The 27,442-nt window shown below is 45.4% G+C and overlaps 1 protein-coding gene across 1 annotated transcript; it reads left to right on the top strand.

Annotated features, from left to right (window-relative positions):
• The first annotated feature begins 1,369 nt into the window (after positions 1-1,369).
• Positions 1,370-27,023, top strand: LOC106582487 (ankyrin repeat domain 50-like). The gene is made up of 4 exons (XM_014165643.3): positions 1,370-2,516; positions 10,643-10,884; positions 18,793-22,317; positions 22,797-27,023. The coding sequence occupies exons 1-3, from the start codon at positions 2,095-2,097 to the stop codon at positions 22,299-22,301; spliced, it is 4,173 nt and encodes a 1,390-aa protein (XP_014021118.3). The 5' UTR covers positions 1,370-2,094; the 3' UTR covers positions 22,302-22,317; positions 22,797-27,023.
• Positions 27,024-27,442: the final 419 nt, after the last annotated feature.

The following is a 27,442-nucleotide window of genomic DNA, read 5'->3' as shown; positions in this document are numbered from 1 at the left end:
CATTTAAGAAATGTGATGATATGTTAACTATGCTTTTTTTTAATAAAACATTTAAATAAATACATTAGGCTCAACATCAATACATAACCACAAATAACTAGCCTATGAAGAAGGAAAGCATGTATACAAGAAGCTTCTGGAAACAATTGGTTGTTATATTATTAACTGTATTTCAATCACTGGTTGAAAGATACAGTGGAATCCCCTTTACAGTCTGCTGTGCATGGCTACAGTAGAAGATACTGCCATCTATCCTTTGATTCTGGCGACATCATACATCATGTGACATCATCGTCGTCTGCGTGGCCACAATTCAGATATGCATCAACCATTTTGGGTTTGGTTTAGCTATGTAGCTATGTAGCTATGGTTTAGCTATGTAGCTTTTCTCAAACATTTTTAGTTAGCTAACTACCTAAAATAGAAAATTCACGCTGGCAAGCAAGCTGAGATGACAATGTTCCTTTTTTTTGCTGCTAGTTTATAGCTCATCCAAGCGTCCTCAGTACCCTATAGGGGCATTTGAGTTGAAAGAAGCTGATTGATTGATTGATTGATTGGTTCATGTATTGATATGATACATTATGGATTGATTCACTGAAGTAATATCATGTAATTGACATTCTTCCATAGACTAGTTAAGTCTTCAGAGGGCTTTGAACAAATACCCTAGATTCTCTGGATGTCACAGAGAATTACCAAATTCATCTATTTTCTTTTTACATGACCTCATAGATTGTTTTATTATGAACTATGATATAACTGTTAAAAACTCGAAAGTAGCATTTTTGAAAACACCTCTCTGATCCTCGCATGCTTTCCACACAAAATGTGGAAACAGTCAGACTACATAAAGTGGCTTTGTCAGCGACTTAGTTAAAGGTTGGTTCCATCCTGATTCCTGCAATAACAGCAGCATGGGTTCTGCTTCATCACATCTGTTTAATAATAACCATGTGAGGTGTACTTATACAGGAGTTCTGGAGCTCATTCAGATCCTCCCTCCCTCCCTAAGTCAATCCCTGGACAGGAGGGACCCAGGAGCGGTGTGAAAGCCTCAGTTACAGCATGCTGCTGTGGATGAACTTTGACCCCAAACAAACAATCTAACTCCTCCTCTCTTTAGATCGCTCACGTTCCAATATGCTCTCTCTTCTTCTTTTCTTTACACTTCCTCCCTGTCTCTGACTCACAGTTTAAATGCCACTCTGCTTCAATACATGCCCTGACATGCTGAGAAATGGGGGGGAGGGAGGGAGGGAGAGGGGGGGGGGAAAGGGAGAGAGAGGGAGGGAGAGAGAGAGAGGGGGGAGGGAGAGAGAGAGACGGGGAGGGAGAGAGAGAGAGGAGTGAGAGGGAGGGAGGGGGAGAGAGAGAGAGGGGGAGGGAGAGAGAGGAGTGAGAGGGCGTGTGAAAGAGGGAATTTCATCTGAGCCAACTGTACGGAGAGGGAAGAAACTTTGAGACAAATGTAGGAATCGCAATGAGAGAAAGCAGGACTTTCAGCAGCAGCAGCACGGAGGTAGAACACAAGGATATCTTATCTGGGGTGATCCCTCGTCGCAATCTCTCACGGTCTGGCACTCTCTCTGGATCTCTTGTTTTTCTCTCTCTCTCAGACAGAGGAGAGGAGCAGCAGTGTGAAAGACAGAGTCGGTACTGGAACCGTGTAGCAGCAGCACCGCTATTCTATTTTCCATTCATTAACCTTTTCCTTGTATTTCTCACCTTTCGGACCCGGTTGAGATGGCAGAGACACACTGATTGACTGGAGGAACCTGTGGAGAGACTAAAGGATCTCACTCCACACAACTGAGTGTCCAGAGGACTGATCCTAATTGACCACAGGGGAAAGATTAAGGGACTAGGATGGTACCTGGACGATCCACCAGAACATAACATCTGACGCAGAACTTTCAGGACACTAAAGGAAAGTATCCTGACACTACCAAAGCTGCCAGAGCTGTATAGTCCATATAATAGTACACAATTGTCCATTCATATCGAAAGCAAAACTACAAGAGGAACTGGAGAGGGGAGTATGGGACGTGGGATGCGTGGTGGAGTGACTCCTGGTTGGTTCCCAGGGGCCCGATGAGTGGCAGCAGCCATAGCACCAGCCTGCTACGGGGCCACCGCTTTTACTGCCGGGAATGGGCCCTGGAAAAGCTCCGGCGCTGTCTGGAGGCCAGGTCCACTCCCGGCCGGCCCCCGGGGGTCCTAGTAACTGGGGGTCCCGGGGCAGGGAAGACAGCCCTATGCACAGAGGCAGTATGGCCCACATCGGACGCAGGGCTGGGGGTCGGGCTGGCACCCCGCTGTTTGGGGTTTCACTTCTGCAAGCGGGAGGACGGGAGGAGCATGGCGGTGTGGAGGTTTGTCCTGGGCCTGGTGGATCAGCTGAGGGATAGCCCCCTCCTCCCTCTGGGGTACAGGGAAACACTAGACACCCCCTTGGTGGCTCCCACCTTGGAGCCCCTACACTGCCAGAGGGACCCGGATGACACCTTCAAAAGGTCTGCACTCTATACCCCCTCTTATTACTCTCTAGCATTACTAATCAACTTAACTAGACGGCTTTGTGAATTGCTCTGCTTTGATGTGAATTCAATACATTGTCTGCAGAAGCGGATGTGACATTTCTATAGAGACATTTCAAGGGTTGTCAAACTCAAACATTGAGTCACTCAGATTGATAGAGGGATAAGTACTCCTGCGAAAAATACCCATTGTTTGATTTGACATAGTTGTCACACTTTTACGGTAGCATATGAATAGTCGTATTAGCATAATGTATTTGGAAAGTGAAATAAATTACACAACCATCAAGCTTCTCCTAGTTAACTGTCCTTGACTACTTCTTACAGATAACAGGGAGTTTACCATTCGGCCATCAGATTTGCCACCAATGCTCCTTATAAGACATATCGCTGCACTCTAGTCTCCTCTGTAAACTGGTCATCTCTGTATACCCATTGCAAGACCCACTGGTTGATGCTTATTTATAAAACCTTCTTAGGCCTCACTTCCCCCTATCTGAGATATCTACTGCAGACCTCATCCTCCACATACAACACCCGTTCTGCCAGTCACATTCTGTTAAAGGTCCTCAAAGCACACACATCCCTGGGTCACTCCTCTTTTCAGTTCGCTGCAGCTAACGACTGGAACGAGCTGCAACAAACACTCAAACTGGACAGTTTTATCTCAATCTGTTCATTCAAAGACTCAATCATGGGCACTTACTGACAGTTGTGGCTGCTTTGCGTGATGTATTGTTGTCTCTACTTTCTTGCCCTTTGTGCTGTTGGCTGTGCCCAATCATTTTTGTACCATGTTTTGTGCTCCTACCATGTTGTTGTTATGTTGTGTTGCTACCATGCTGTGTTGTCATGTGTCGTTGCCTTGCTATGTTGTTGTCTTATAGGTCTCTCTTTATGTACTGTTGTGTTGTCTCTCTTGTCGTGATGTGTGTTTTGTCCTATACATTTGTATTTATTTATTTTATCCCAGCCCCCCATCCCCAACAGGAGACATTTTGCCTTTTGGTATGCCGTCATTGTAAGCATTGACATTCAGATTCTCTTTACACTGTACTTCTAAAAGCCTGTCACTGCTAGTGCTGCTTAGTCAAACAAAGAGGGCCAAAAGTACCACAGAAAAAAAGCTAGTGATTGTCTCGTTTCCTTGGTTTATTTATTTCTTTATTTATTCACTAATAATACAAGCCATTCAGCGCTCTCACAATGGCCCTCCAGTCTGAATGAACGCTACAATGCTATTTACAACACGTCCCTTCAGAAAAAAGAACAAAGACATGAAAAATGCGTTCCCTCGAGTCGCAAAGACGGAGTCGTTGGTACCGCTTGGTGAGGTCGCCATTCTCACGAGGACCCTCTCTGTCTGTCTGCTGCTGTCATGCTGACTCTGGGGATGTTTGTGGACGGTGGAGGAACGCTGACGCTCTCCCTATCTGTTTGCTGTGTTTCTGGTGTGAAGTATAGGGCTACATTCCACATTCCCCTCAGACTGACCCATAGCCTGGAGGGAGCTGTGTGCATTCGGAATCTGATTGAGAGAAAGTGGCTGCGGTTAAGCCACTGTCATGTGAACACTATCAGAGGAAACACAAGCTTGGAGTGACGGTGAAAGCATATACAGAGGATCCTTGAATTTGAACAGATGCTAGCTGTAGCCATTAGAGTCGTTAACACCATATACATGCTAGCTGTAGCCATTAGAGTCGTTAACACCATATAAATGCTAGCTGTAGCCATTAGAGTCATTAACACCATATACATGCTAGCTGTAGCCATTAGAGTCATTAACACCATATACATGCTAGCTGTAGCCATTAGAGTCGTTAACACCATATAAATGCTAGCTGTAGCCATTAGCGTCGTTAACACCATATAAATGCTAGCTGTAGCCATTAGAGTCGTTAACACCATATAAATGCTAGCTGTAGCCATTAGAGTCGTTAACACCATATAAATGCTAGCTGTAGCCATTAGAGTCATTAACTGTAGCCATTAGAGTCGTTAACACCATATAAATGCTAGCTGTAGCCATTAGAGTCGTTAACACCATATAAATGCTAGCTGTAGCCATTAGAGTCATTAACTGTAGCCATTAGAGTCGTTAACACCATATACATGCTAGCTGTAGCCATTAGAGTCATTAACTGTAGCCATTAGAGTCATTAACACCATATAAATACTAGCTGTAGCCATTAACACCATATAAATGCTAGCTGTAGCCATTAGAGTCATTAACACCATATAAATGCTAGCTGTAGCCATTAGAGTCGTTAACACCATATACATGCTAGCTGTAGCCATTAACACCATATAAATGCTAGCTGTAGCCATTAACACCATATAAATGCTAGCTGTAGCCATTAGAGTCATTAACACCATATAAATGCTAGCTGTAGCCATTAGAGTCGTTAACACCATATACATGCTAGCTGTAGCCATTAACACCATATAAATGCTAGCTGTAGCCATTAGAGTCATTAACACCATATAAATGCTAGCTGTAGCCATTAGAGTCGTTAACACCATATACATGCTAGCTGTAGCCATTAGAGTCGTTAACACCATATACATGCTAGCTGTAGCCATTAACACCATATAAATGCTAGCTGTAGCCATTAGAGTCATTAACACCATATAAATGCTAGCTGTAGCCATTAGAGTCGTTAACACCATATACATGCTAGCTGTAGCCATTAACACCATATAAATGCTAGCTGTAGCCATTAGAGTCATTAACACCATATAAATGCTAGCTGTAGCCATTAGAGTCGTTAACACCATATAAATGCTAGCTGTAGCCATTAGAGTCGTTAACACCATATAAATGCTAGCTGTAGCCATTAGAGTCATTAACTGTAGCCATTAGAGTCGTTAACACCATATACATGCTAGCTGTAGCCATTAGAGTCATTAACTGTAGCCATTAGAGTCATTAACACCATATAAATGCTAGCTGTAGCCATTAACACCATATAAATGCTAGCTGTAGCCATTAGAGTCATTAACACCATATAAATGCTAGCTGTAGCCATTAGAGTCGTTAACACCATATAAATACTAGCTGTAGCCATTAGAGTCGTTAACACCATATAAATACTAGCTGTAGCCATTAGAGTCGTTAACACCATATAAATGCTAGCTGTAGCCATTAGAGTCATTAAATGTAGCCATTAGAGTCGTTAACACCATATAAATGCTAGCTGTAGCCATTAGAGTCGTTAACACCATATACATGCTAGCTGTAGCCATTAGAGTCGTTAACACCATATAAATACTAGCTGTAGCCATTAGAGTCGTTAACACCATATAAATACTAGCTGTAGCCATTAGAGTCGTTAACACCATATAAATGCTAGCTGTAGCCATTAGAGTCATTAACACCATATAAATACTAGCTGTAGCCATTAGAGTCGTTAACACCATATAAATGCTAGCTGTAGCCATTAGAGTCGTTAACACCATATACATGCTAGCTGTAGCCATTAGAGTCGTTAACACCATATAAATGCTAGCTGTAGCCATTAGAGTCGTTAACACCACATAAATACTAGCTGTAGCCATTAGAGTCGTTAACACCATATAAATGCTAGCTGTAGCCATTAGAGTCATTAACACCATATAAATACTAGCTGTAGCCATTAGAGTCGTTAACACCATATAAATGCTAGCTGTAGCCATTAGAGTCATTAAATGTAGCCATTAGAGTCGTTAACACCATATACATGCTAGCTGTAGCCATTAGAGTCGTTAACACCATATACATGCTAGCTGTAGCCATTAGAGTCATTAACACCATATAAATGCTAGCTGTAGCCATTAGAGTCGTTAACACCACATAAATACTAGCTGTAGCCATTAGAGTCGTTAACACCATATACATGCTAGCTGTAGCCATTAGAGTCATTAACACCATATAAATGCTAGCTGTAGCCATTAGAGTCGTTAACACCATATAAATGCTAGCTGTAGCCATTAGAGTCATTAACACCATATAAATACTAGCTGTAGCCATTAGAGTCGTTAACACCATATACATGCTAGCTGTAGCCATTAGAGTCGTTAACACCACATAAATACTAGCTGTAGCCATTACATTTACATTTTACATTTAAGTCATTTAGCAGACGCTCTTATCCAGAGCGACTTACAAATTGGTGCATTCACCTTATGATATCCAGTGGAACAACCACTTTACAATAGTGCATCTAAATCTTTTAAGGGGGGGGGGGGGTTATAAGGATTACTTTATCCTATCCTAGGTATTCCTTAAAGAGGTGGGGTTTCAGGTGTCTCAGGAAGGTGGTGATTGACTCCGCTGTCCTGGCGTCACTGGAGTCATTAACACCATATAAATGCTAGCTGTAGCCATTAGAGTCATTAACACCATATAAATGCTAGCTGTAGCCATTAGTCATTAACACCATATAAATGCTAGCTGTAGCCATTAGAGTCATTAACACCATATAAATGCTAGCTGTAGCCATTAGAGTCATTAACACCATATAAATGCTAGCTGTAGCCATTAGTCATTAACACCATATAAATGCTAGCTGTAGCCATTAACACCATATAAATGCTAGCTGTAGCCATTAGAGTCGTTAACACCATATACATGCTAGCTGTAGCCATTAGAGTCGTTAACACCATATACATGCTAGCTGTAGCCATTAGAGTCATTAACACCATATAAATGCTAGCTGTAGCCATTAGAGTCGTTAACACCATATAAATGCTAGCTGTAGCCATTAGAGTCATTAACACCATATAAATGCTAGCTGTAGCCATTAGAGTCGTAATTAGATGTATCACTAGCCACTTTAAACAATGCCACTTTATATAATGTTTTCATAACCTACATTACTCATCCCATATGTTTATACTGTACTCTATACCATCTACTGCATCTTGCCATCCTGATGTAATGTATCACTCGCCACCTTAAACAATGCTGCTTTATATGTTTTCATACCTTACAATAGTCATCTCATATGTATATACTGTACTCCATACCATCTATTACATCTTGCCTATGCCGTTCGGCCATCACTCATTTATATATTTTTATGTACATATTCATATTCATTCCTTTACACTTGTGTTTACAAGGTAGTTGTTGTGGAATTGGTAGATTACTTGTTAGATATTACTGCATGGTCGGAACTAGAAGCACAAGCATTTCGCTACACTTGCATTAACACCTGCTAACCATGTGTATGTGACAAATAAAATTTGATTTGATTTTAACACCATATAACAACCCCGCTTAGCTTACACACTGTATATTCACAGCAGGGCTGTGGGTTCAAAAGGTCAGCCTTCGGGCTAGTACCACGAGGACCGGATGTGGCAGGAAAACCCTGAGTCAATTAAGGGGTCATTAACCACAAGGCGTGTGCTCCTCTCTTATGTCATAAGTGTGAAAAAGCCTGTGACCTAAATGTTTTTAGACTGGAGCCTGCATTCACATCCCCTCTCTCAAAAGGCACTAAGTGCTTTTACATAAAACTTGAGCTTAGTGTATTGTTCAGCGTGAGTAGTGGGGGGGTGGGGTCACTAGACTATATCTTACGTTTACATTAGCTGACACCTTCCTTTGGATACTTCTAAGAGGGATCATTAAAGCGTAGGAGTGTTACTTCCTTGTTGAATGTTTGTGAATGACCAAGGCTGTTATTCAGGTCTCTCTGTGAATAGTACCTTTTTTTTATTTTTTAAACACAGTCTCCACCTATCAAACACTTTATATATGTGTGGTTACAAAACGTTTAAATGTGTCACATTTATCACTTCGTTAGGTTTCAACGTCTGCTGCAGCGTGTTGTACTGTACTACCAGGTCTGAGAGACGGTGTTATAACAAAATACAGCACCATCGTGTCATCGCCCTCATTATGTCGCACACACACGCACAGTACACACACGCACGCACAGTACACACATACACTGCGTGGTTGTTACATGGCCTAGGTGTTGTGTGAAGCCACCCTCCCGTCCCAGAGGACTCTATAGAAGCCTATATACCGTAGAGGTGTCCTGTTACTATGCTATAGTTAGTAAATCTACTGTGTCTTGTTGTTACTATGCTATAGTTAGTAAATCTACTGTGTCTTGTTGTTACTATGCTATAGTTAGTACACGGCGGACTGCTAGGCTACGTGTCTTGTTGTTACTATGCTATAGTTAGTAAATCTACTGTGTCTTGTTGTTACTATGCTATAGTTAGTACACTGGCTGGACTGCTGTGCCCGCTTGTTGTTACTATGCTATAGTTAGTAAATCTACTGTGTCTTGTTGTTACTATGCTATAGTTAGTAAATCTACTGTGTCTTGTTGTTACTATGCTATAGTTAGTACATCTACTCTGTCTTGTTGTTACTATGCTATAGTTAGTAAATCTACTGTGTCTTGTTGTTACTATGCTATAGTTAGTACATCTACTCTGTCTTGTTGTTACTATGCTATAGTTAGTAAATCTACTCTGTCTTGTTGTTACTATGCTATAGTTAGTAAATCTACTGTGTCTTGTTGTTACTATGCTATAGTTAGTACATCTACTGTGTCTTGTTGTTACTATGCTATAGTTAGTAAATCTACTCTGTCTTGTTGTTACTATGCTATAGTTAGTACATCTACTGTGTCTTGTTGTTACTATGCTATAGTTAGTACATCTACTGTGTCTTGTTGTTACTATGCTATAGTTAGTAAATCTACTGTGTCTTGTTGTTACTATGCTATAGTTAGTAAATCTACTGTGTCTTGTTGTTACTATGCTATAGTTAGTAAATCTACTGTGTCTTGTTGTTACTATGCTATAGTTAGTAAATCTACTGTGTCTTGTTGTTACTATGCTATAGTTAGTAAATCTACTCTGTCTTGTTGTTACTATGCTATAGTTAGTAAATCTACTGTGTCTTGTTGTTACTATGCTATAGTTAGTACATCTACTGTGTCTTGTTGTTACTATGCTATAGTTAGTAAATCTACTCTGTCTTGTTGTTACTATGCTATAGTTAGTACATCTACTGTGTCTTGTTGTTACTATGCTATAGTTAGTAAATCTACTGTGTCTTGTTGTTACTATGCTATAGTTAGTACATCTACTGTGTCTTGTTGTTACTATGCTATAGTTAGTACATCTACTGTGTCTTGTTGTTACTATGCTATAGTTAGTAAATCTAATGCTGTAGAACAGGGCTTTTGATAAGAAGGCTATAAGAGGGCTGGCAGAGACGACAGTCCTGTGTGTGTGTGTGTGTGTGTGTGTGTGTGTGTGTGTGTGTGTGTGTGTGTGTGTGTGTGTGTGTGTGTGTGTGTGTGTGTGTGTGTGTGTGTGTGTGCCCAGGGCGGTACAGGAAATCCCAGAGCTTCTTTAGACCTGAGTCACTGGATCACTCTACCCTGGCCTAGGGAGACAGGGTTAGGGAGTGAGACTGGGTGAGGGAGTTGAACCAGGGCGAGTGGGGCTGAAAGGCTTGCCTGAGCAGGACAGATGTAACACCCATAGCCCTGGTGAATGTAGAAGCTGTTTCCTCAGGAAAAACCCCACCATTGATACCACAGTTCTGTTCTACCTTTATGACACCAGCTTTCACTATGTTTCATTGCAGTAGCTACAACTATGGACATTCATGTTCAGACAGTTCAGTCACTGAATGATGCAATTATGTATATTACTACAGCTGTTTGGGGCAGAAGGTAGCCTAGTGGTTAGAGTGTAGGGGCGGAAGGTAGCCTAGTGGTTAGAGTGTAGAGATGGAAGGTAGCCTAGTGGTTAGAGTGTAGGGGCGGAAGGTAGCCTAGTGGTTAGAGTGTAGGGGCGGAAGGTAGCCTAGTGGTTAGAGTGTAGGGGCGGCAGGTAGCCTAGTGGTTAGAGCGTTGGGCCAGTAACCGAAAGGTTGCTAGATCAAATCCTTGAGCTGACAAGGTAAATATCTGTCGTTCTGCCCCTGAACAAGGCAGTTAACCTGCTGTTGCTAGGCTGCCATTGTAAATAAGAATTTGTTCTTAACTGATTTGCCTAGTTAATAAAGGTAAAATGAAAATCGGATCTGTTAATTTACCAGTGTGATGAAATACCAGCTACATTCCTCTCTTTCTCTCCAGGGCAGTGTTATTGCCTTTGCTGGGCCTCCCTCCCCCAGGGCAGCCCTTGTTTCTGGTTGTGGACTCCCTGGACCCGGGGTGTGAGTATGGGGCCGGTGAGGGGTCCTGCAGTGCTGGGGCTCCAGGGAGGAACAGCTCTATCTCAGAGCTCCTGTCCAGCCACCAGCACCTCTTCCCCAGCTGGCTGCTCCTGGTCTGCTCTGTACGCAGACAGAACAAGGCTGTGTGTAAGATGTTCTCAGGTATGTGTGGACTGTCTCAGGTCTTCCTTTGTATGTTCTACACAAATATCAATCACATTTATTTACATCAGCTGTTGTCACAAAGAGCTGTACAGAAACCCAGCCTAAAACCCCAAACAGCAAGCAATGCAGGTGTAAATATTCCTCTCAAGTGTTGAACCAATCAAAATCAAAATACATTTTAAATTTGAGATTCTTCAAAGTAGCCAAAGCTGATGACAGCTTTGCACACTCTTGGCATTCTCTCAACCAGCTTCACCTAGAATGCTTTTCCAACAGTCTTGAAGGAGTTTCCACATATGGACATGTGTTGGGTCATTGTCCTGTTGAAAAACAAATGATAGTCCCACTAAGTGTGCCTTGAATTTTAAATAAATCACAGACAGTGTCTCCAGCAAAGCACCCCCACACCATCACACCTCCATGCTTCAGAGTGGGAACTACACATGCAGAGATCTGATCTAACCACTAGGCTACCACGTCTCACAAAGACATGGTGGTTGGAAGCAAAAATCTCTTGGCCTAAGCAAGTCTCTTCTTCTTATTGGTGTCCTTTAGTAGTGGTTTCTTTGCAGCAATTTGACCATGAAGGCCTGATTCAAGCAGTCTCCTCTGAACAGTTGATGTGTCTGTTACTTGAACTCTGTGAAGCATTTATTTGGGCTGCAATTTCTGAGGCTGGTAACTCTAATGAACTTATCCTCTGCAGCAGAGGTAACTCTGGGTCTTCCTTTCCTGTGGCGATCCTCATGAGAGCCAGTTTCATCATAGCGCTTGATGTTTTTTTGCGACTGCACTTGAAAAAACTTTAAAAGTTCCTGAAATGTTCCGCATTGACTGACCTTCATGTCTTAAAGTAATAATGGAAGGACATTTCTCTTTGCTTATTTGAGCTGTTCTTGCCATAATATGGACTTGGTCTTATACTAAATAGTGCTATCTTCTGTATACCACCCCTACCTTGTCACAACACAACTGTGTTGTCCCACTTTAGCTCAGTTGGTAGAGCATGGCGCTTGCAACGTCAGGGTTGTGGGTTTGTTTCCCATGGGGGGGCCAGTATTTAAACATTTTTAATAAAAATGTATGCACTCTACTGTAAGTTGCTCTGGATAAGAGCGTCTGCTAAATGACTAAAATGTAAACTGATTGACTCAGTTACATTAAGATGAACTTTTAACAAGGTTACTACTTGATTCCATATGTGTCATTCCGTAGTTTTCATTTCTATTATTCTACAATGTAGAAAATAGTAAAAAAATTAAGAAAAACCCTTGAATGAGTAGGTGTGTCCAAACTTTTGACTGGTACTGAATATGGAGTGAGTTGGCTTGTGTTTGAAAGCACCACCTCAAACTGCTACCCAGACCGGTTGAATTAGTATTTTACTAGCTTTTGTAAACATGAAACAAAGTTGTCTGCCACCATTCTTGCCAATACACATCCTAACATGGTTGTTTACTGTAAACGTGATTAGAACAGCTGTAGTGCCCTTAAGCTCATCAGCTGACAGAGTCTATGTGTTTTCAACATGGACAATATCTCAAATCAGGCATTTCTGCTATGCTTTTCAGTTGTACAACTGAATGCCTTCAACTGAATGCCCTCTGAATCAGAGAGGTGCAGTGGGCTGCTTTAATCAGAATCCACATCTTTAGCGCCCGGTGAACAGTGGGTTAACTGCCTTGCTCAGGGGCAGAATGACAGATTTGTACCATGTCAGCTCGGGGATTCGATCCAGCAACCTTTTGGTTACTGGCCCAATGCTCTAACCACTAGAGTACCTGCCGCCCCAAGCATATAACATCAGGCTTTTCTACAAGCCTATAGGATGGACAATATCTCAAGTCAGGCTTTTCTACAAGCCTATAGCATGGACAATATCTCAAGTCAGGCTTTTCTACAAGCCTATAGCATGGACAATATCTCAAGTCAGGCTTTTCTACAAGCCTATAGCATGGACAATATCTCAAGTCAGGCTTTTTTACAAGCCTATAGCATGGACGATATCTAAAGTCAGGCTTTTCTACAAAAGGTCAACAAAACAAAAATACATTTGAATGTCATTAGAATGTGGGTAGTGTTAGAAAATGCAAATTGTAATCAACTGTGGCGTGATCAGGAACAAAGCAGCGAGGGGACCAACCATTGTATTCCTGTCCTTGTCAGGCATGCTGAATGCCAGTTCTTACTGCCCACACAGCACTACATTAGTTTTTAACAAAGCACAGATACCCCACACTCTCATTATCACAGGGTGGGTGACATCTGAAGACGTCCGTTCTGGAGAGGAGAGAGAGAGACTCTATTTCCAACACAATCCTGCTCACCACCACTAAATACTGTAGCCCTCTGAAACATCACAATCCTGCTCAATACCATTTAATACTGTAGCCCTCTGAAACATCACAATCCTGCTCACCACCACTAAATACTGTAGCCCTCTGAAACATCACAATCCTGCTCAATACCATTTAATACTGTAGCCCTCTGAAACATCACAATCCTGCTCACCACCACTAAATACTGTAGCCCTCTGAAACATCACAATCCTGCTCACCACCACTAAATACTGTAGCCCTCTGAAACATCACAATCCTGCTCACCACCACTAAATACTGTAGCCCTCTGAAACATCACAATCCTGCTCAACACCATTTAATACAGTAGCGCTCTGACACCAACACAATCCTGCTCAACACCATTTAATACAGTAGAGCTCTGACACCAACAAAATCCTGCTCAACACTGTTAAATACAGTAGCGCTCTGACACCAACACAATCCTGCACAACACCATTTAATACAGTAGCGCTCTGACACCAACACAATCCTGCTCAACACCATTTAATACAGTAGAGCTCTGACACCAACAAAATCCTGCTCAACACTGTTAAATACAGTAGCGCTCTGACACCAACAAAATCCTGCTCAACACGGTTAAATACAGTAGCGCTCTGACACCAACACAATCCTGCTCAACACCATGAAAAATGGCTGCCGTTTTATGGGCTCATAAGCAACCGTGCCATTTTTTAATTTTTTGTTGTTGTTTTGTTTGTAACTCATTTTGTACATAATGTTTCTGCTACTGTCTCTTATGACTGAAAAGAGCTTCTGGACATCAGAACAGCGATTACTCACCTTGAATTGTATGAAGAATTTCTCTTTAATGAGTCGGACGAGAGGGATTTACTCCAGATACCTGAACAAGCCCTCGTCCCCGTCATTCGCAGGAGAAAAAGACGGAAAAGATTTTGTGGAAGGAGATCCGGGCGCCTTGTGAGGATCTGCCGACGAGTGGCTAATCTGCTACTAATGTTAATCTACGGATTGGGATTATAGTTCATTTTCTAGCTAGCATTCTCTCAACCAGCTTCATGAGGTAGTCATCTGGAATGCATTTCAATTAACAGGTGTGCCTTGTTAAAAGTTCATTTGTGGGATTTCATTCCTTCTTAATGCCTTTGAGACAATCAGTTGTGTTGTGACAAGGTAGGGGTGGTGTACAGAAGATAGCCATATTTGGTAAAAGACCAAGTCCATATTATGACAAGAACAGCTCAAATAAGCAAAGAGAAACGACAGTCCATCATTACTTTAATAAGACATGAAGGTCAGTCAATCTGGAAAATTATAAGAACTTTGAAAGCGCTATGATGAAACTGGCTCTCATGAGGACTGCCACAGGAAAGGAAAACCCAGAGTTACCTCTGCTGCAGAGAACAAGTTCATTAGAGTTAACTGCACCTCAGATTGCAACCCAAATAAATTCTTCACAGAGTTCAAGTAACAGACACATCTCAACATCAACTGTTCAGAGGAGACTGCGTGAATCGGGCCTTCATGGTCAAATTGCTGCAAAGAAACCACTACTAATGGACACCAATAAGAAGAAGAGACTTGCTTGGGCCAAGAAACACTAGCAATGGACATTAGACCAGTGGACATCTTTGGTCCTGTGTGGCTCAATTGGTAGAGCATGGTGTTTGCAACGCCAAGGTTGTGGGTTCGATTCCCACGGGGGACCAGTACGGAGGAAACAAAAAAAAGAAGAAAAAAAAGACTTATGAAATGTATGCAATCACTACTGTAAGTAGCTCTGGATAACAGCGTCTGCTAAATGACTAAAATGTATAATCTGTCCTTTGGTCTAATGAGTCCAAATTTGAGATTTATGGTTCCAACTGCCGTGTCTGTGAGACGCAGAGTAGGTGAACGGATGATCTCCGCATGTGTGGTTCGCACTGTAAAGCATGGAGGAGGACGTGTGGGGGTGCTTTGCTGGTGACACTGTTGGTGATTTATTTAGAATTCAAGCATGGCTACCACAGCATTCTGCAACGATACGCCATCCCACATGGTTTGCGCTTACTGGGAGTATCATTTGTTTTTCAACAAGACAATGACCCAAAACACACCTCCAGGCTGTGTAAGGGCTATTTGACCAAGAAGGAGAGTGATGGCGCTGCATCAGATAACCTGGCCTCCACAATCACCCGAACTCAACCCAATTGAGATGGTTTACAATGAGTTGTATTGCAGAATGAAGGAAAAGCAGCCAAAAAGTGCTCAGCATATGTGCGAACTCCTTCAAGGCGGTTGGAAAAGCATTCCTCATGAAGCTGGTTGAGAGAATGCCAAGAGTGTGCAAACCTGTCATCCAGGCAAAGGGTGCCTACTTTGAAGAATCTAAAATCTAAAATATATTTTGATTTGTTTAACACTATTTTAGTTACTACATGATTCCATATGGGTTATTTCATAGTTTTGATGTCTTCACTATTATTCTACAATGTAGAAAATAGCTAAACTTTTGACTGGTACTGTATATATATACACACTACATGAACAAATGTATGTGGACACCTGCTCGTCGAATATCGCATTCTGAAATCATGGGCTTTAATAACCCAAATAACCCATTTCATGAAGCTCCCGACGTATAGTTCTTGTGCTGACATTGCTTCCAGAGGCAGTTTGGAACTGGGTCTTGTTGGAAAAGTGGCATCCCATGACTGGGCCTCAGCTGAAAGTCACTGAGCTCTTCAGTACTGACTATTCTACTGTCAATATTTGTCTATGGAGATTGCATGGCTGTGTGCTCAATTTTATACACCAGTCAGCAACGGGTGTGGCTGAAATAGCCTGTCCACACACTTACGTATATATATGTGTATATATATACATATATATATATACATTTGAAGTCGGAAGTTCACATACACTTAGGTTGGAGTCATTAAAACTCGTTTTTCAACCACTCCACAAATTTCTTGTTAACAAACTATAGTTTGGGCAAGCCGGTCAGGACATATACTTTGTGCATGACACAAGTAATTTTTCCAACAATTGTTTACAGACAGATGATTTCACTTTGTCACTGTATCACAATTCCAGTGGGTCAGAAGTTTACATACACTAAGTTGACTGTGCCTTTAAACAGCATGGAAAATTTCAAAAAATGAGGTCATGGCTTTAGAAGCTTCTGATAGGCTAGTTGACATCATTTGAGTCAATGATGACATCATGGGAAAATCAAAAGAAATCAGCCAAGACCTCAGAAAATAAATTGTAGACCACAAGTCTGGTTCATCCTTGGGAGCAATTTCCAAACGCCTGAAGGTACCACGTTCATCTGTACAAACAATAAGCAAGTATAAACACCATGGGACCAGGCAGCCATCATACCACTCAGGAAGGAGACTCGTTCTGTCTCCTAGAGATGAACGTAGTTTGGTGTGGAAAGTGCAAATCAATCCCAGAACAACAGCAAACGACCTTGTGAAGATGCTGGAGGAAACAGGTACAAAAGTATATTTTTCCACAGTAAAACGAGTCCTATATCGACATAACCTGAAAGGCCGCTCAGCAAAGATCGTACTTTTTGGAGAAATATCCTCTGGTCTGATGAAACAAAAATAGAACTGTTTGGCCATAATGACCATTGTTATGTTTGGAGGAAAAAGGGGGAGTCTTGCAAGCCAAAGAACACCTTCCCAACCGTGAAGCACGGGGGTGACAGCATCATGTTGTGGGGGTGCTGAGCTGCAAGAGGGACTGGTGCACTTCACAAAATAGATGGCATCATGAGGGAGGAAAAGTATGTGGATATATTGAAGCAACATCTCAAGACATCAGTCAGGAAGTTAAAGCTTGGTCGTAAATGGGTCTTCCAAATGGACAATGACCCCAAGCATACTTCCAAAGTTGTTGCAAAATAGCTTAACTTCACTAGGGTAGGGGCAGCATTCGTAATTTTGGATGAAAAGCGTGCCCAAATTAAACTGCCTGCTACCCAGGCCCAGAAGCTAGGATATGCATATAATTGGTAGAGTTTGATAGAAAACACTCCAAAGTTTCCAAAACTGTTAAAACAATGTTTGTGAGTATAGCAGAACTGATTTGGCAGGCGAAAACCTGAGAAAAATCCATCCAGGAAGTAGGATTTTTTTACTTTTGTAGTTTTCCATTCAATGCTATTACAGTATCCATTGACTTACGAATTTCTAAAGACTGTTGACATCGAGTGGAAGGCATAGGAAATTGCAGTTCCTATGCCTTCCACTAGATGTCAACAGTCTTTAGAAATTGTTTCAGGCTTGTATTCTGAAAAATGAGGGAGTAAGACCAGTCTGAATGACTGGACCCTAAAGTGTCACAGAGCTTTTTCATGCGCAATCCCGAGAGCGCGCCTTTCTTGTTTACCTTTTATATTGACGACGTTATTGTCCGGTTGAAATATTATCAATTATTTAGGCTAAAAACAACCTGAGGTTTGAATATAAACATCGTTTGACATGTTTCTATGAACTTTACGGATACAATTTGTATATTTTGTCTGCCTGTTGTGATTGCGTTTGAGCCTGTGGATTACTGAAGAAAACATGCGAACAAAACTGAGGTTTTTGGATATAGAGCAACTTTATCAAACAAAATGAACATTTATTGAGTAAATGAATGTCTTCTGAGTGCAACCATATGAAGATCATCAAAGGTAAGTGATTAATTTTATCTCTATTTCTGACTTGTGTAACTCTTCTACTTGGCTGGTTACTGTTTGTAATGATTTGTCTGCTGGGCGATGTTCTCAAATAATTGCATGGTATGCTTTCGCTGTAAAGCCTTTTTGAAATCTGACACTGTGGTTGGATTCACAAGAAGTTAATCTTTAAACCTATGTATAACACTTGTATGTTTTCTGAATATCTATAATAAGTATTTCTGTTTTTGAATTTGGCGTACACGTACACTAGTGAGGTTAATGACAACAAAGTCAAGGTATTGGAGTGGCCATCACAAAGCCCTGACCTCAAACCTACAGAAAATTTGTGGGCAGAACTGAAAAAGCTTGTGCGAGCAAGGAGGCCTACAAACCTGACTCAGTTACACCAGCTCTGTCAGGAGGAATGGGACAAAATTCACCCAACTTATTGTGGGAAGCTTGTGGAAGGCTACCCTAAACGTTTGACCCAAGTTAAACAATTTAAAGGCAATGCTACCGAATACTAATTGATTGTTTGTAAACTTCTGACCCACTGGGAATGTGATGAAATAAATAAAAGCTGAAATAAATCATTCTCTCTACTATTATCCTGACATTTCACATTCTTAAAATAAAGTGGTGATCCTAACTGAGCTAAAACAGGGCATTTTACTGGGATTAAATGTCAGCAATAGTGAAAAACTGAGTTTAAATATATTTGGCTAAGGTGTATGTCAACTTCCGACTTCCGACTCTTCAACCTCTGGCCTGGCAGCAGTTCAATGCTACCCCATACACGTTATACATCTGTCTTTCCAGGGAAGTCCAATACCTCTTCCTAAAACAGAAAAATAATCTGAGTTTCAATAAGTCTCTCTCTCCTCTCTCTCTTTCTGTCTCTCTCTCACTCTCTCTCTCCTCCAGGTTTCCGTAAGCTGTGTCTGGATGACCTGCGGAAGCCGGCGCCAGTGCGTGATGTGCAGCAGTACATCTTGCGGAGGCTGGACCAGGAAGGGGCGCTCCGCCGTCAGCTGACCCCCGAGACAGCCGACATGCTCAACCTGCTGCACATCAAGAGTGGCGGTTGCTTCCTGTTTCTGGAGCAGGTGCTAGACGGTGTGGCGGGGGCCTTGGTGGGTCTCCGGGAGATCCGAGACATCCCCGGGACCCTCAACGGCCTCTACCTGTGGCTCTGCCAGAGACTCTTCCCCAGGTGCCTGTTCCTTGAGGTCAGGCCCCTCCTCAACGCCCTCTTGGCCTCCCCTAGGCCCTTCACCACCCAGGAGATCTACACCGCCACCTGGACCCAGGACATGTCCCTTAGCCCTCTGGACTTCCAGAGCAGGCTAAAGGCTCTGTCTACGCTGCTCATTGACGGGCCGGGAGGCAGCAAGCTTCTGTTCCATGCTAGTTTTGCAGAGTGGCTGACGGACGTGAAGTACTGCACTCAGAAGTATCTGTGTAGTGTGTCTGAGGGACACACCATGCTGGCCATGGCTCTCTCCCTGCGCGCCCCACACCTTAACACAGAGGACACCTGTCAGATGGGCTCGCACCTGATCAGCTCAGGCATGCACAAGGACAACCATGCCCTCCTGGCCCTATGGCTGTTGTGGGTAGATGTGCCCCCTCTGGCTAGCTCCTCATACCCCTCTTCCCCTGCCTCTCCGCCCCCTGTCCTGGTCAGACAGGAGGTCCTCCAGCTGCTGATGAAGAGTGGGGTGTTCCCTCCCTCCTGCACCCCAGACAGAGGCCCAAGCACGGGGGTACACTGTGCAGGACAAGGGGGGACCATCATCCGGCGGGTGCTGGAGAGGCAGGACTCAGTGAGGGTGCTCTTGGACAGCGGGGTCAGTGTGAACTGGACCGATCCCACAGACGGACACACCCTGCTGGCCAGAGCGGCCCACACAGGCTCAGCCGACGTGGCCGTCCTGCTCCTGTCCCGAGGGGCTGACCCTCTGATCAGTGACCACCAGGGCCAGACACCCCTGACGCTGTCTGCCAGGCAGGGCCATGTTAACGTGCTGGGGATGCTGCTGGACTGGGCCAGGGGTCAGCAGCCGGAGACCGCCATGAGGATGGTGGAACACGCGGACAGCGAGGGCTGGACAGCCTTACGGTCAGCGGCCTGGGGGGGTCACACTGAGGCAGTGCACCTGCTGCTAGATGCGGGGGCGGACGTGGACGGGTGTGATGCGGAGGGCCGGTCGGCGCTGAGGGCGGCAGCCTGGGGGGGTCATGAGAAGATCCTCCTCACGCTGCTGGACTACAGGGCGCAGGTGGACAAGGCAGACCGGGAGGGCCGCACGCCGCTGATCGCTGCCGCCTACATGGGACACAGGGAGGCAGTAGAGATCCTGCTAGACCACGGTGCGGAGGTCGACTTGGCCGATGGAGACGGACGTACTGCCTTGTCCGTGGCTGCCCTCTGTGTGCGCACAGCAGCCGGGGTCAAAGGTTATGGAGACGTGGCCAGCCTGCTGTTGGAGAGAGGGGCTGACCCGGGGCATAGGGACCGGAATGGGATGACCCCTTTGCTGCTGGCGGCGTATGAAGGTCATGAGGAGGTGGTAGAACTGTTGTTAGAGGCTGGGGCTGACGTAGACGAAAGTGCCGGGCCACATGCCGCCTCCGCTTCTGCTGCTGTCACCCCACTGTTGGCGGCTGCCGCCATGGGACATACTAAGACAGTGGGCAGGGTGCTGTTCTGGGGCGCTACGGTGGATAGCATCGATGGGGAGGGTCGTACAGCTCTGAGCCTGGCAGCAGCACAGGGCAGCGTGGAGGTGGTCAGAGCTCTCCTGGACCGAGGGCTGGATGAGAACCATAAAGATGATCTGGGCTGGACCCCGCTGCACGCCGCCGCCTGCGAGGGCCACCGGGGGATCTGTGCCATCCTGACGGAGAGTGGGAGCATGGCTCGTGTCGGAGAGATGGACATCGAGGGACGGACGCCCCTCATCTTGGCAGCGCAGGAGGGCCACTGTGGCACAGTGAGGCTGCTGCTGGACCACCGAACACCCATCGACCACCGGGCCTACGACGGCCACTCTGCACTGAGCGCCGCCGCCCTGGAGGGCCACGCTGAGGTGGTGGAGCTACTGATGAGGCGGGGCACGGACACGGATGTACGGGACGCTGAGGGCCGTCCACTGCTCTACCTCCTGGTTCTGGAGGGACATCTGGACATGGCTGCCCTCCTCATAGAGAAAGGGGGCGTGCCCTTGGAGTCCCGGGACGTGGAGGGGCGTACGGCGCTGCATGTGGCCACCTGGCAGGGCAACCTGGAGGCGGTGGGGCTGCTGGTCAGCCATGGGGCAGACCCTAATGCCCAGGATGGGGAAGGACGAACCCCCCTGCACTCTGTAGCCTGGCGGGGTCATGTGGCGCCTGGTCGTCTGCTCCTGGAGGTCAGGGGGGTCAACGTGGATCTGGCCTGCCGCCAGCAGGGGGCCACGGCCCTGAGCATCGCGGCTCAGGAGGGCCACGCCAACATCGTGGCTATGCTGCTGGAGGGAGGGGCCAACCCAGACCACATAGACAAGTACGGCCGCAGCCCTGTCAAGGTGGCCGGGAAGAGGGGCCACTTCACTATCGTCAGGATGCTGGAGAGCTACGGAGCCAAACCGTACTCAGGCCTTGTGCCCCAATCGAACACCCGGTCGCCCAAGTCATCCACTGTGAAGAGCCTGTACTCAACCTGCTCAGAGAGTAACGAGGCTAGCGCCTCCACCTCCTCAGCCTCAGCCTCCTGCTCCCCAGGCTCCACAGCCGAGCACTTCCACTCCATCCAGAGCTCCCAGACATCCTCCTCCACAGCCCACTCCCTGGCCACGGTGCAGACCGTCCCCGCTGACAGCCTGTCTTTCACCCAGCAGATCCAGCAGCACTCTCTCCCCCGCAGCCGATTTCGCCATTCCACCCTGCCTCCGCCAGACTCCGCCCATGGCAGCCTGCACAGCAGCAGCCGCAGGGCCCAATGCCCTAAGGCCAGCCCTCCTCCATCCACCCTCTGCACAGTCACGGCCACGGTACATGACTCTGAACAGCCTTGCAAAGGCTACCCAATAGGGTTCGACTATCCCAGTAAACACAAACCCCCCAGCCTGATCCAGGAGGAGAGGTCTCAGTACGAAGGGGGGAGGTGGAACTCTGTCATGGCTTCTCTAGGTGTGACGCCTGGACAAGATGGCCCCAAAAACAGGAACTGTCTCCCTATGGGCTACCCCTATGAGCTCCAGAGCCCAGCCCAGAGAGAGACACGGGAGGAGAACCAGAAGATGTCTATAAAGTCCAGTAGTGCCTTATCTACTGCCTGCACGGTGGTCATGACGACCACGGACCCCCAGCTCAACCTGAAACAGGCCATCAAGCTGCAGTTTGAAGGGCCCACCAGCGCTGCCTTATACAAAAGGGAGACGCCCCTGTGAACTACTGACATCTACGGTGAGTACCTGTCTATCACAGAAGAAAGAAAGGGAGTAGACTAAGTTTAACACTAGCATTAAGGAAAGGGACTAAGGGACCCAGGTGTGTAGGCAATCATTCATTGTGTGAGTCTTCAGGAGATGCTGAATGTAGAGTGCTGTTATGTCAGAAATCAATTCTCACTAACCTCCTACTCAAAAGCAGCCGTTATCTGAACTCCAGTTGACCGTACATTCTGTCCATTCGGTCCATTTTCTATTGGATCATATTGATCTTCCCCACAGTGAAAGTCAAGTCTACAGTGGTATTGTGTAAAACTGCCTTTAAAACCAGAATTGGTCCATTACACGTGGCCTCTCAAGGATGGCACGTCCCAAACCATAAAACCAGCAGCCACTGTGTCCTGTCAGCAGTGTCCTGTCAGCAGTGTCCTGTCCTTTCATGTGGTATATTTGGAGGAATGTTTGGAATTTTAATGACAGCATTCTCTGTTTTAGGTTCTGAGTGGACGAAGGACATATTCACGGTGAATAATGGCTCTTACAGGGCAGATGATCTCTCCCTCTACCCTCTGGTCATCCCACCCTCTCCGCTCCACCCTCAACAGAGAAGATGAGAGAGGAAGGGATCTCTCCGCTCCACCCTCTGGTCATCCCACCCTCTCCGCTCCACCCTCTGGTCATCCCACCCTCTCCGCTCCACCCTCTGGTCATCCCACCCTCTCCGCTCCACCCTCTGGTCATCCCACCCTCTCTGCTCCACCCTCTGGTCATCCCACCCTCTCCGTTCCACCCTCTGAACATCTCAGCCTCTCCGCTCCACCCTCAGCAGAGAAGATGAGAGAGAGGAAGGGATATCTTCGCTCCACCCTCTGGCCATCCCACCCTCTCTGCTCCACCCTAAGCAGAGAAGATGAGAGAGGAAGGGATCTCTCCGCTCCACCCTCTGGTCACCCCACCCTCTCTGCTCCACCCTAAGCAGAGAAGATGAGAGAGGAAGGGATATCTTCGCTCCACCCTCTGGTCACCCCACCCTCTCTGCTCCACCCTAAGCAGAGAAGATGAGAGAGAGGAAGGGATATCTTCGCTCCATTTCCTTGAAATGCTATTTGGAGAACAACCCATCATTAACCCCTCGGCTGCTTCATTCACCTCAGGCCATCTGAAAACACCTAACCCATTAGCTATACAGTTGTAATGTCATACCTCTGAAAAGGGGGGAGATATGAGAAATGATTCACACTGACACGTAGCATCAGCGACGAAATGAAAACGTCTGACATTTTTAAAGTTGTGTTGTTTGCATTTTAATGTCGGACGATATGGAAGATAGGCCATGTGGAGATGTTCATATTTATTTTTTACTTGTTCGATAAGGCTAGTACAGATTTTCTCAGGGGGCCCCTGACCCCAAGTTTGGGAACCAGGGACTCCTCTTCTTCTTTCTCCTGAATGCATTGCAGCCTGCCTCAGCCTCACCACTGAATGCCACATCACTGTCTGTCTCAGTAGCCTGCTCTCCGTAAAGTAAAGTTATTATGAGAACTTAGTAGCCTATTTTTTGCTCCTGCTGAGGTAGGCTCCGATTAATGTTCACTTCTTACTTCATCTTTCCAGCTGGCTAAGTAATACTAGCCAGACGCCTTCAACGTTACTGACATAGAAGTCTCTGCTGGCAGACTGACATATCTATAAGCGACAATTTACCCGTTGTGCACTCATTCTCCGACAGTCTGTTTTTGTTTGTTTGTCTTTAGACATGGCAGGAGACACGGGACTGTTCGAAAATGGCCAGAGACAGACCAGAGACAGACCAGAGACAGAGACAGACCAGAGACAGAGAGAGACCAAAGTCCGACCAGAGACAGAGACATACCAGAGACAGACAAGAGAAAGACCAGAGACAGACCAGAGACAGAGAGAGACCAAAGTCCGACCAGAGACAGACCAGAGACAGACCAGAGACAGACCAGAGAAAGACCAGAGACAGACCAAAGTCAGACCAGAGACAGACCAAAGTCAGACCAGAGATAGAGACAGCTCTGTGACACACACATACTTGTCCCCTTTAGAAAGAAAGCCCTTATTGAGTCACCTCTGGTTTAAGGCTGTATCTCTGTAGGCCCAACACAAGGCTGTGGGTTTCACCAGGGTTTGATACTTAACCAATCATTAATGGACTTCTTCAGAAGCAGAAACCAAACATGTCTACTCTACGATCAAAAGCCTTCATCAAATCCATCACCGTGGTGCAATAGAGTAACAGACTCTTGTGAAAGGGCTCTTACTCAGACAAGACTAAATGGGCAAGCAAACCCACAACAACCCACTCTCACGGGACTTAAGATTGGTTATATGCCGGAGCTCGTTTTCACACCCATGCTGTTTTAAAAGCAATGATTATACTGTCTGTATGAGGGCACTTACACTATATATACAAAAGTATGTGGACACCCCTTCAAATTAGTGGATTTGGCTATTTCAGCCACACCCGTTGCTGACAGGTCTATAAAATCGAGCACACAGCCATGCAATCTCCATAGACAAACATTGGCAGTAGAATGGCCTTACTGACCAGAGCTCAGTGACTTTCAACGTGGCACTGTCATTGGATGCCACCTTTCCAACAAGTCAGGTTGTTAAATTTCTGCCGTACTAGAGCTGCCCCCGGTCAACTGTAAGTGCTGTTATTGTGAAGTGGAAACGTCTAGGAGCAACAACGGCTCAGCCGCAAAGTGGTAGGCCAAACAAGCTCACAGAACGGGAACATCGAGTGCAGCAGCGCATAGAGAGTAAAGATCCTCCGTCCTCGGTTGCACATCTCACTACCAAGTTCCAAACTGCCTCTGGAAGCAACGTCAGCACAATAACTGTTAGTCAGGAACTTCATGAAATGGGTTTCAATGGCCGAGCAGCAAACACAAGCCTAAGATCACCATGCGCAATGCCAAGCATCGGCTGGAGTGGTGTATAGCTCACCGCCATTGGACTCTGGAGCAGTTTAAACGTGTTCTCTGGAGTGATGAATCACGCCTCACCGTCTGGCAGTCCGACGGACGAATCTGGAATTGGAACGCAGACTGCGAGCCAGGCCTAATCGCCCAAAATCAGTGCCTGACCTCACTAATACTCTTGTGGCTGAATGGAAGCAAGTCCCCGCAGCAATGTTCCAATATCTAGTAGAAAGCCTTCCCAGAAGAGTGGAGGCTGTTATAGCAACAAAGGGGGGGACCGACTCCATATTAATACCCATGATTTTGGAATGAGATGTTCAACGAGCAGGCGTCCACATACTTTTGGTCATGTAGTGTGTGATGCCTTGATCTTTGTCTTTACTCTGACTAATGTTTTGCACCTGGGACATGGCAGGTATTGTGTTTACCAGCTTGGAGTCTGTCAACATTTATCTATGGCTGGCCAAGCTAAACAAATCAGCAGAAAACACAACTGGCCTGCCAAGACCTGGCCTACAGTCAGCAGAAAACACAACTGGCCTGCCAAGACCTGACCTGGCCTACAGTCAGCAGAAAACACCAACTGGCCTGCCAAGGCCTGACCTAACCTACAGTCAGGAGAAAACACAACTGGCCTGCCAAGACCTGGCCTACAGTCAGCAGAAAACACAACTGGCCTGCCAAAGCCTGACCTAACCTACAGTCAGCAGAAAACACAACTGGCCTGCCAAGACCTGGCCTACAGTCAGCAGAAAACACAACTGGCCTGCCAAAGCCTGACCTAACCTACAGTCAGCAGAAAACACAACTGGCCTGCCAAAGCCTGACCTAACCTACAGTTAGCAGAAAACACAACTGGCCTGCCAAAGCCTGACCTAACCTACAGTCAGCAGAAAACACAACTGGCCTGCCAAAGCCTGACCTAACCTACAGTCAGCAGAAAACACAACTGGCCTGCCAAAGCCTGACCTAACCTACAGTCAGCAGAAAACACAACTGGCCTGCCAAGACCTGGCCTACAGTCAGCAGAAAACACAACTGGCCTGCCCAAGCCTGACCTAACCTACAGTCAGCAGAAAACACAACTGGCCTGCCAAGACCTGGCCTACAGTCAGCAGAAAACACAACTGGCCTGCCCAAGCCTGACCTAACCTACAGTCAGCAGAAAACACAACTGGCCTGCCAAAGCCTGACCTAACCTACAGTCAGTAACGCTGTTCAAACGCTGCTGGGTTTAGACATAAACCAACCAGCAGGCTCAATACTCTAGCACACTGAGTGACACTGTTGGAATGGACTGCTATTGATGACTTGAAACATAAATACAGAAGATAGATTAGAAAGAGAGAGACAAGAGAGAAGATAGATTAGAAAGAGAGAGACGAGAGAGAAGATAGATTAGAAAGAGAGAGACGAGAGAGAAGATAGATTAGAAAGAGAGACGATAGATTAGGAAGAGAGAGAAAGAGACGATAGATTAGAAAGAGAGAGATGAGAGAGAAGATAGATTAGAAAGAGAGAGACGATAGATTCGAAAGAGAGAAAGAGAGAAGATAGATTAAAAAGACAGGGGAGTTAGATTAAAAAGACAGGGGAGATAGATTAGAAAGAGAGAGAAGCAGGGATTGTGTAGCTAGCAATTAATAAAAAAATCATGATCCAGCCTAATTACCTTCATTTGTTTTTGTTAGTATTTTTCATTTTGTTCATATTTAACGGTATAATGGCATGATTAAAATTGCAGACGTGCCGTAATTAATATCAAACACAGGCTTGTGGTGGTGTGCCTTCTTTTGTGTGTGTGTGTGTGTGTGTGTGTGTGTGTGTGTGTGTGTGTGTGTGTGTGTGTGTGTGTGTGTGTGTGTGTGTGTGTGTGTATGTGCGCGCGCACGCGTGCATTTGTGTGTATGCTCGCACCTGTGGAAAGAGTCTGAGGTGTTATAGATAGCATGTTTATGTCACACAGACAGAGATGAAAAGAGACAATGTTTGCTCACAGGCCAGCTACAATCAGGTCAGGAAAACTCAGCTGCCCTGATAGCTGGCGTAACTTCTTCAAATAGAGAGAGAGAACACAGCCTTCATTCCACTGACCTGAAGACAGGCCAGTTTGATTAATGCCAGTGAGAATGAAAGAAAGAAAGAGAGAGAGAACACAGCCTTCATTCCACTGACCTGAAGACAGGCCAG

This window comes from Salmo salar, chromosome 21 (genome assembly GCF_965601325.2).
Source record: "Salmo salar chromosome 21, fSalSal1, whole genome shotgun sequence".
NCBI classification, from domain to species: Eukaryota; Metazoa; Chordata; class Actinopteri; order Salmoniformes; family Salmonidae; genus Salmo; species Salmo salar.
The sequence above is the reverse complement of the archived record's forward strand: the minus strand, read 5'-3'. Positions and strand labels throughout refer to the sequence as shown.

What these genes read in the sequence shown, in the direction of transcription:
- LOC106582487 (XM_014165643.3), top strand. Translation starts at nt 2,095, where the DNA reads ATGAGTGGCAGCAGCCATAGCACCAGCCTGCTACGGGGCCACCGCTTT. An exon ending in CCGGATGACACCTTCAAAAG is followed by an intron (nt 2,517 to 10,642) that starts GTCTGCACTCTA and finishes CTTTCTCTCCAG; the next exon opens with GGCAGTGTTATTGCCTTTGC. An exon ending in TGTGTGTAAGATGTTCTCAG is followed by an intron (nt 10,885 to 18,792) that starts GTATGTGTGGAC and finishes TCTCTCCTCCAG; the next exon opens with GTTTCCGTAAGCTGTGTCTG.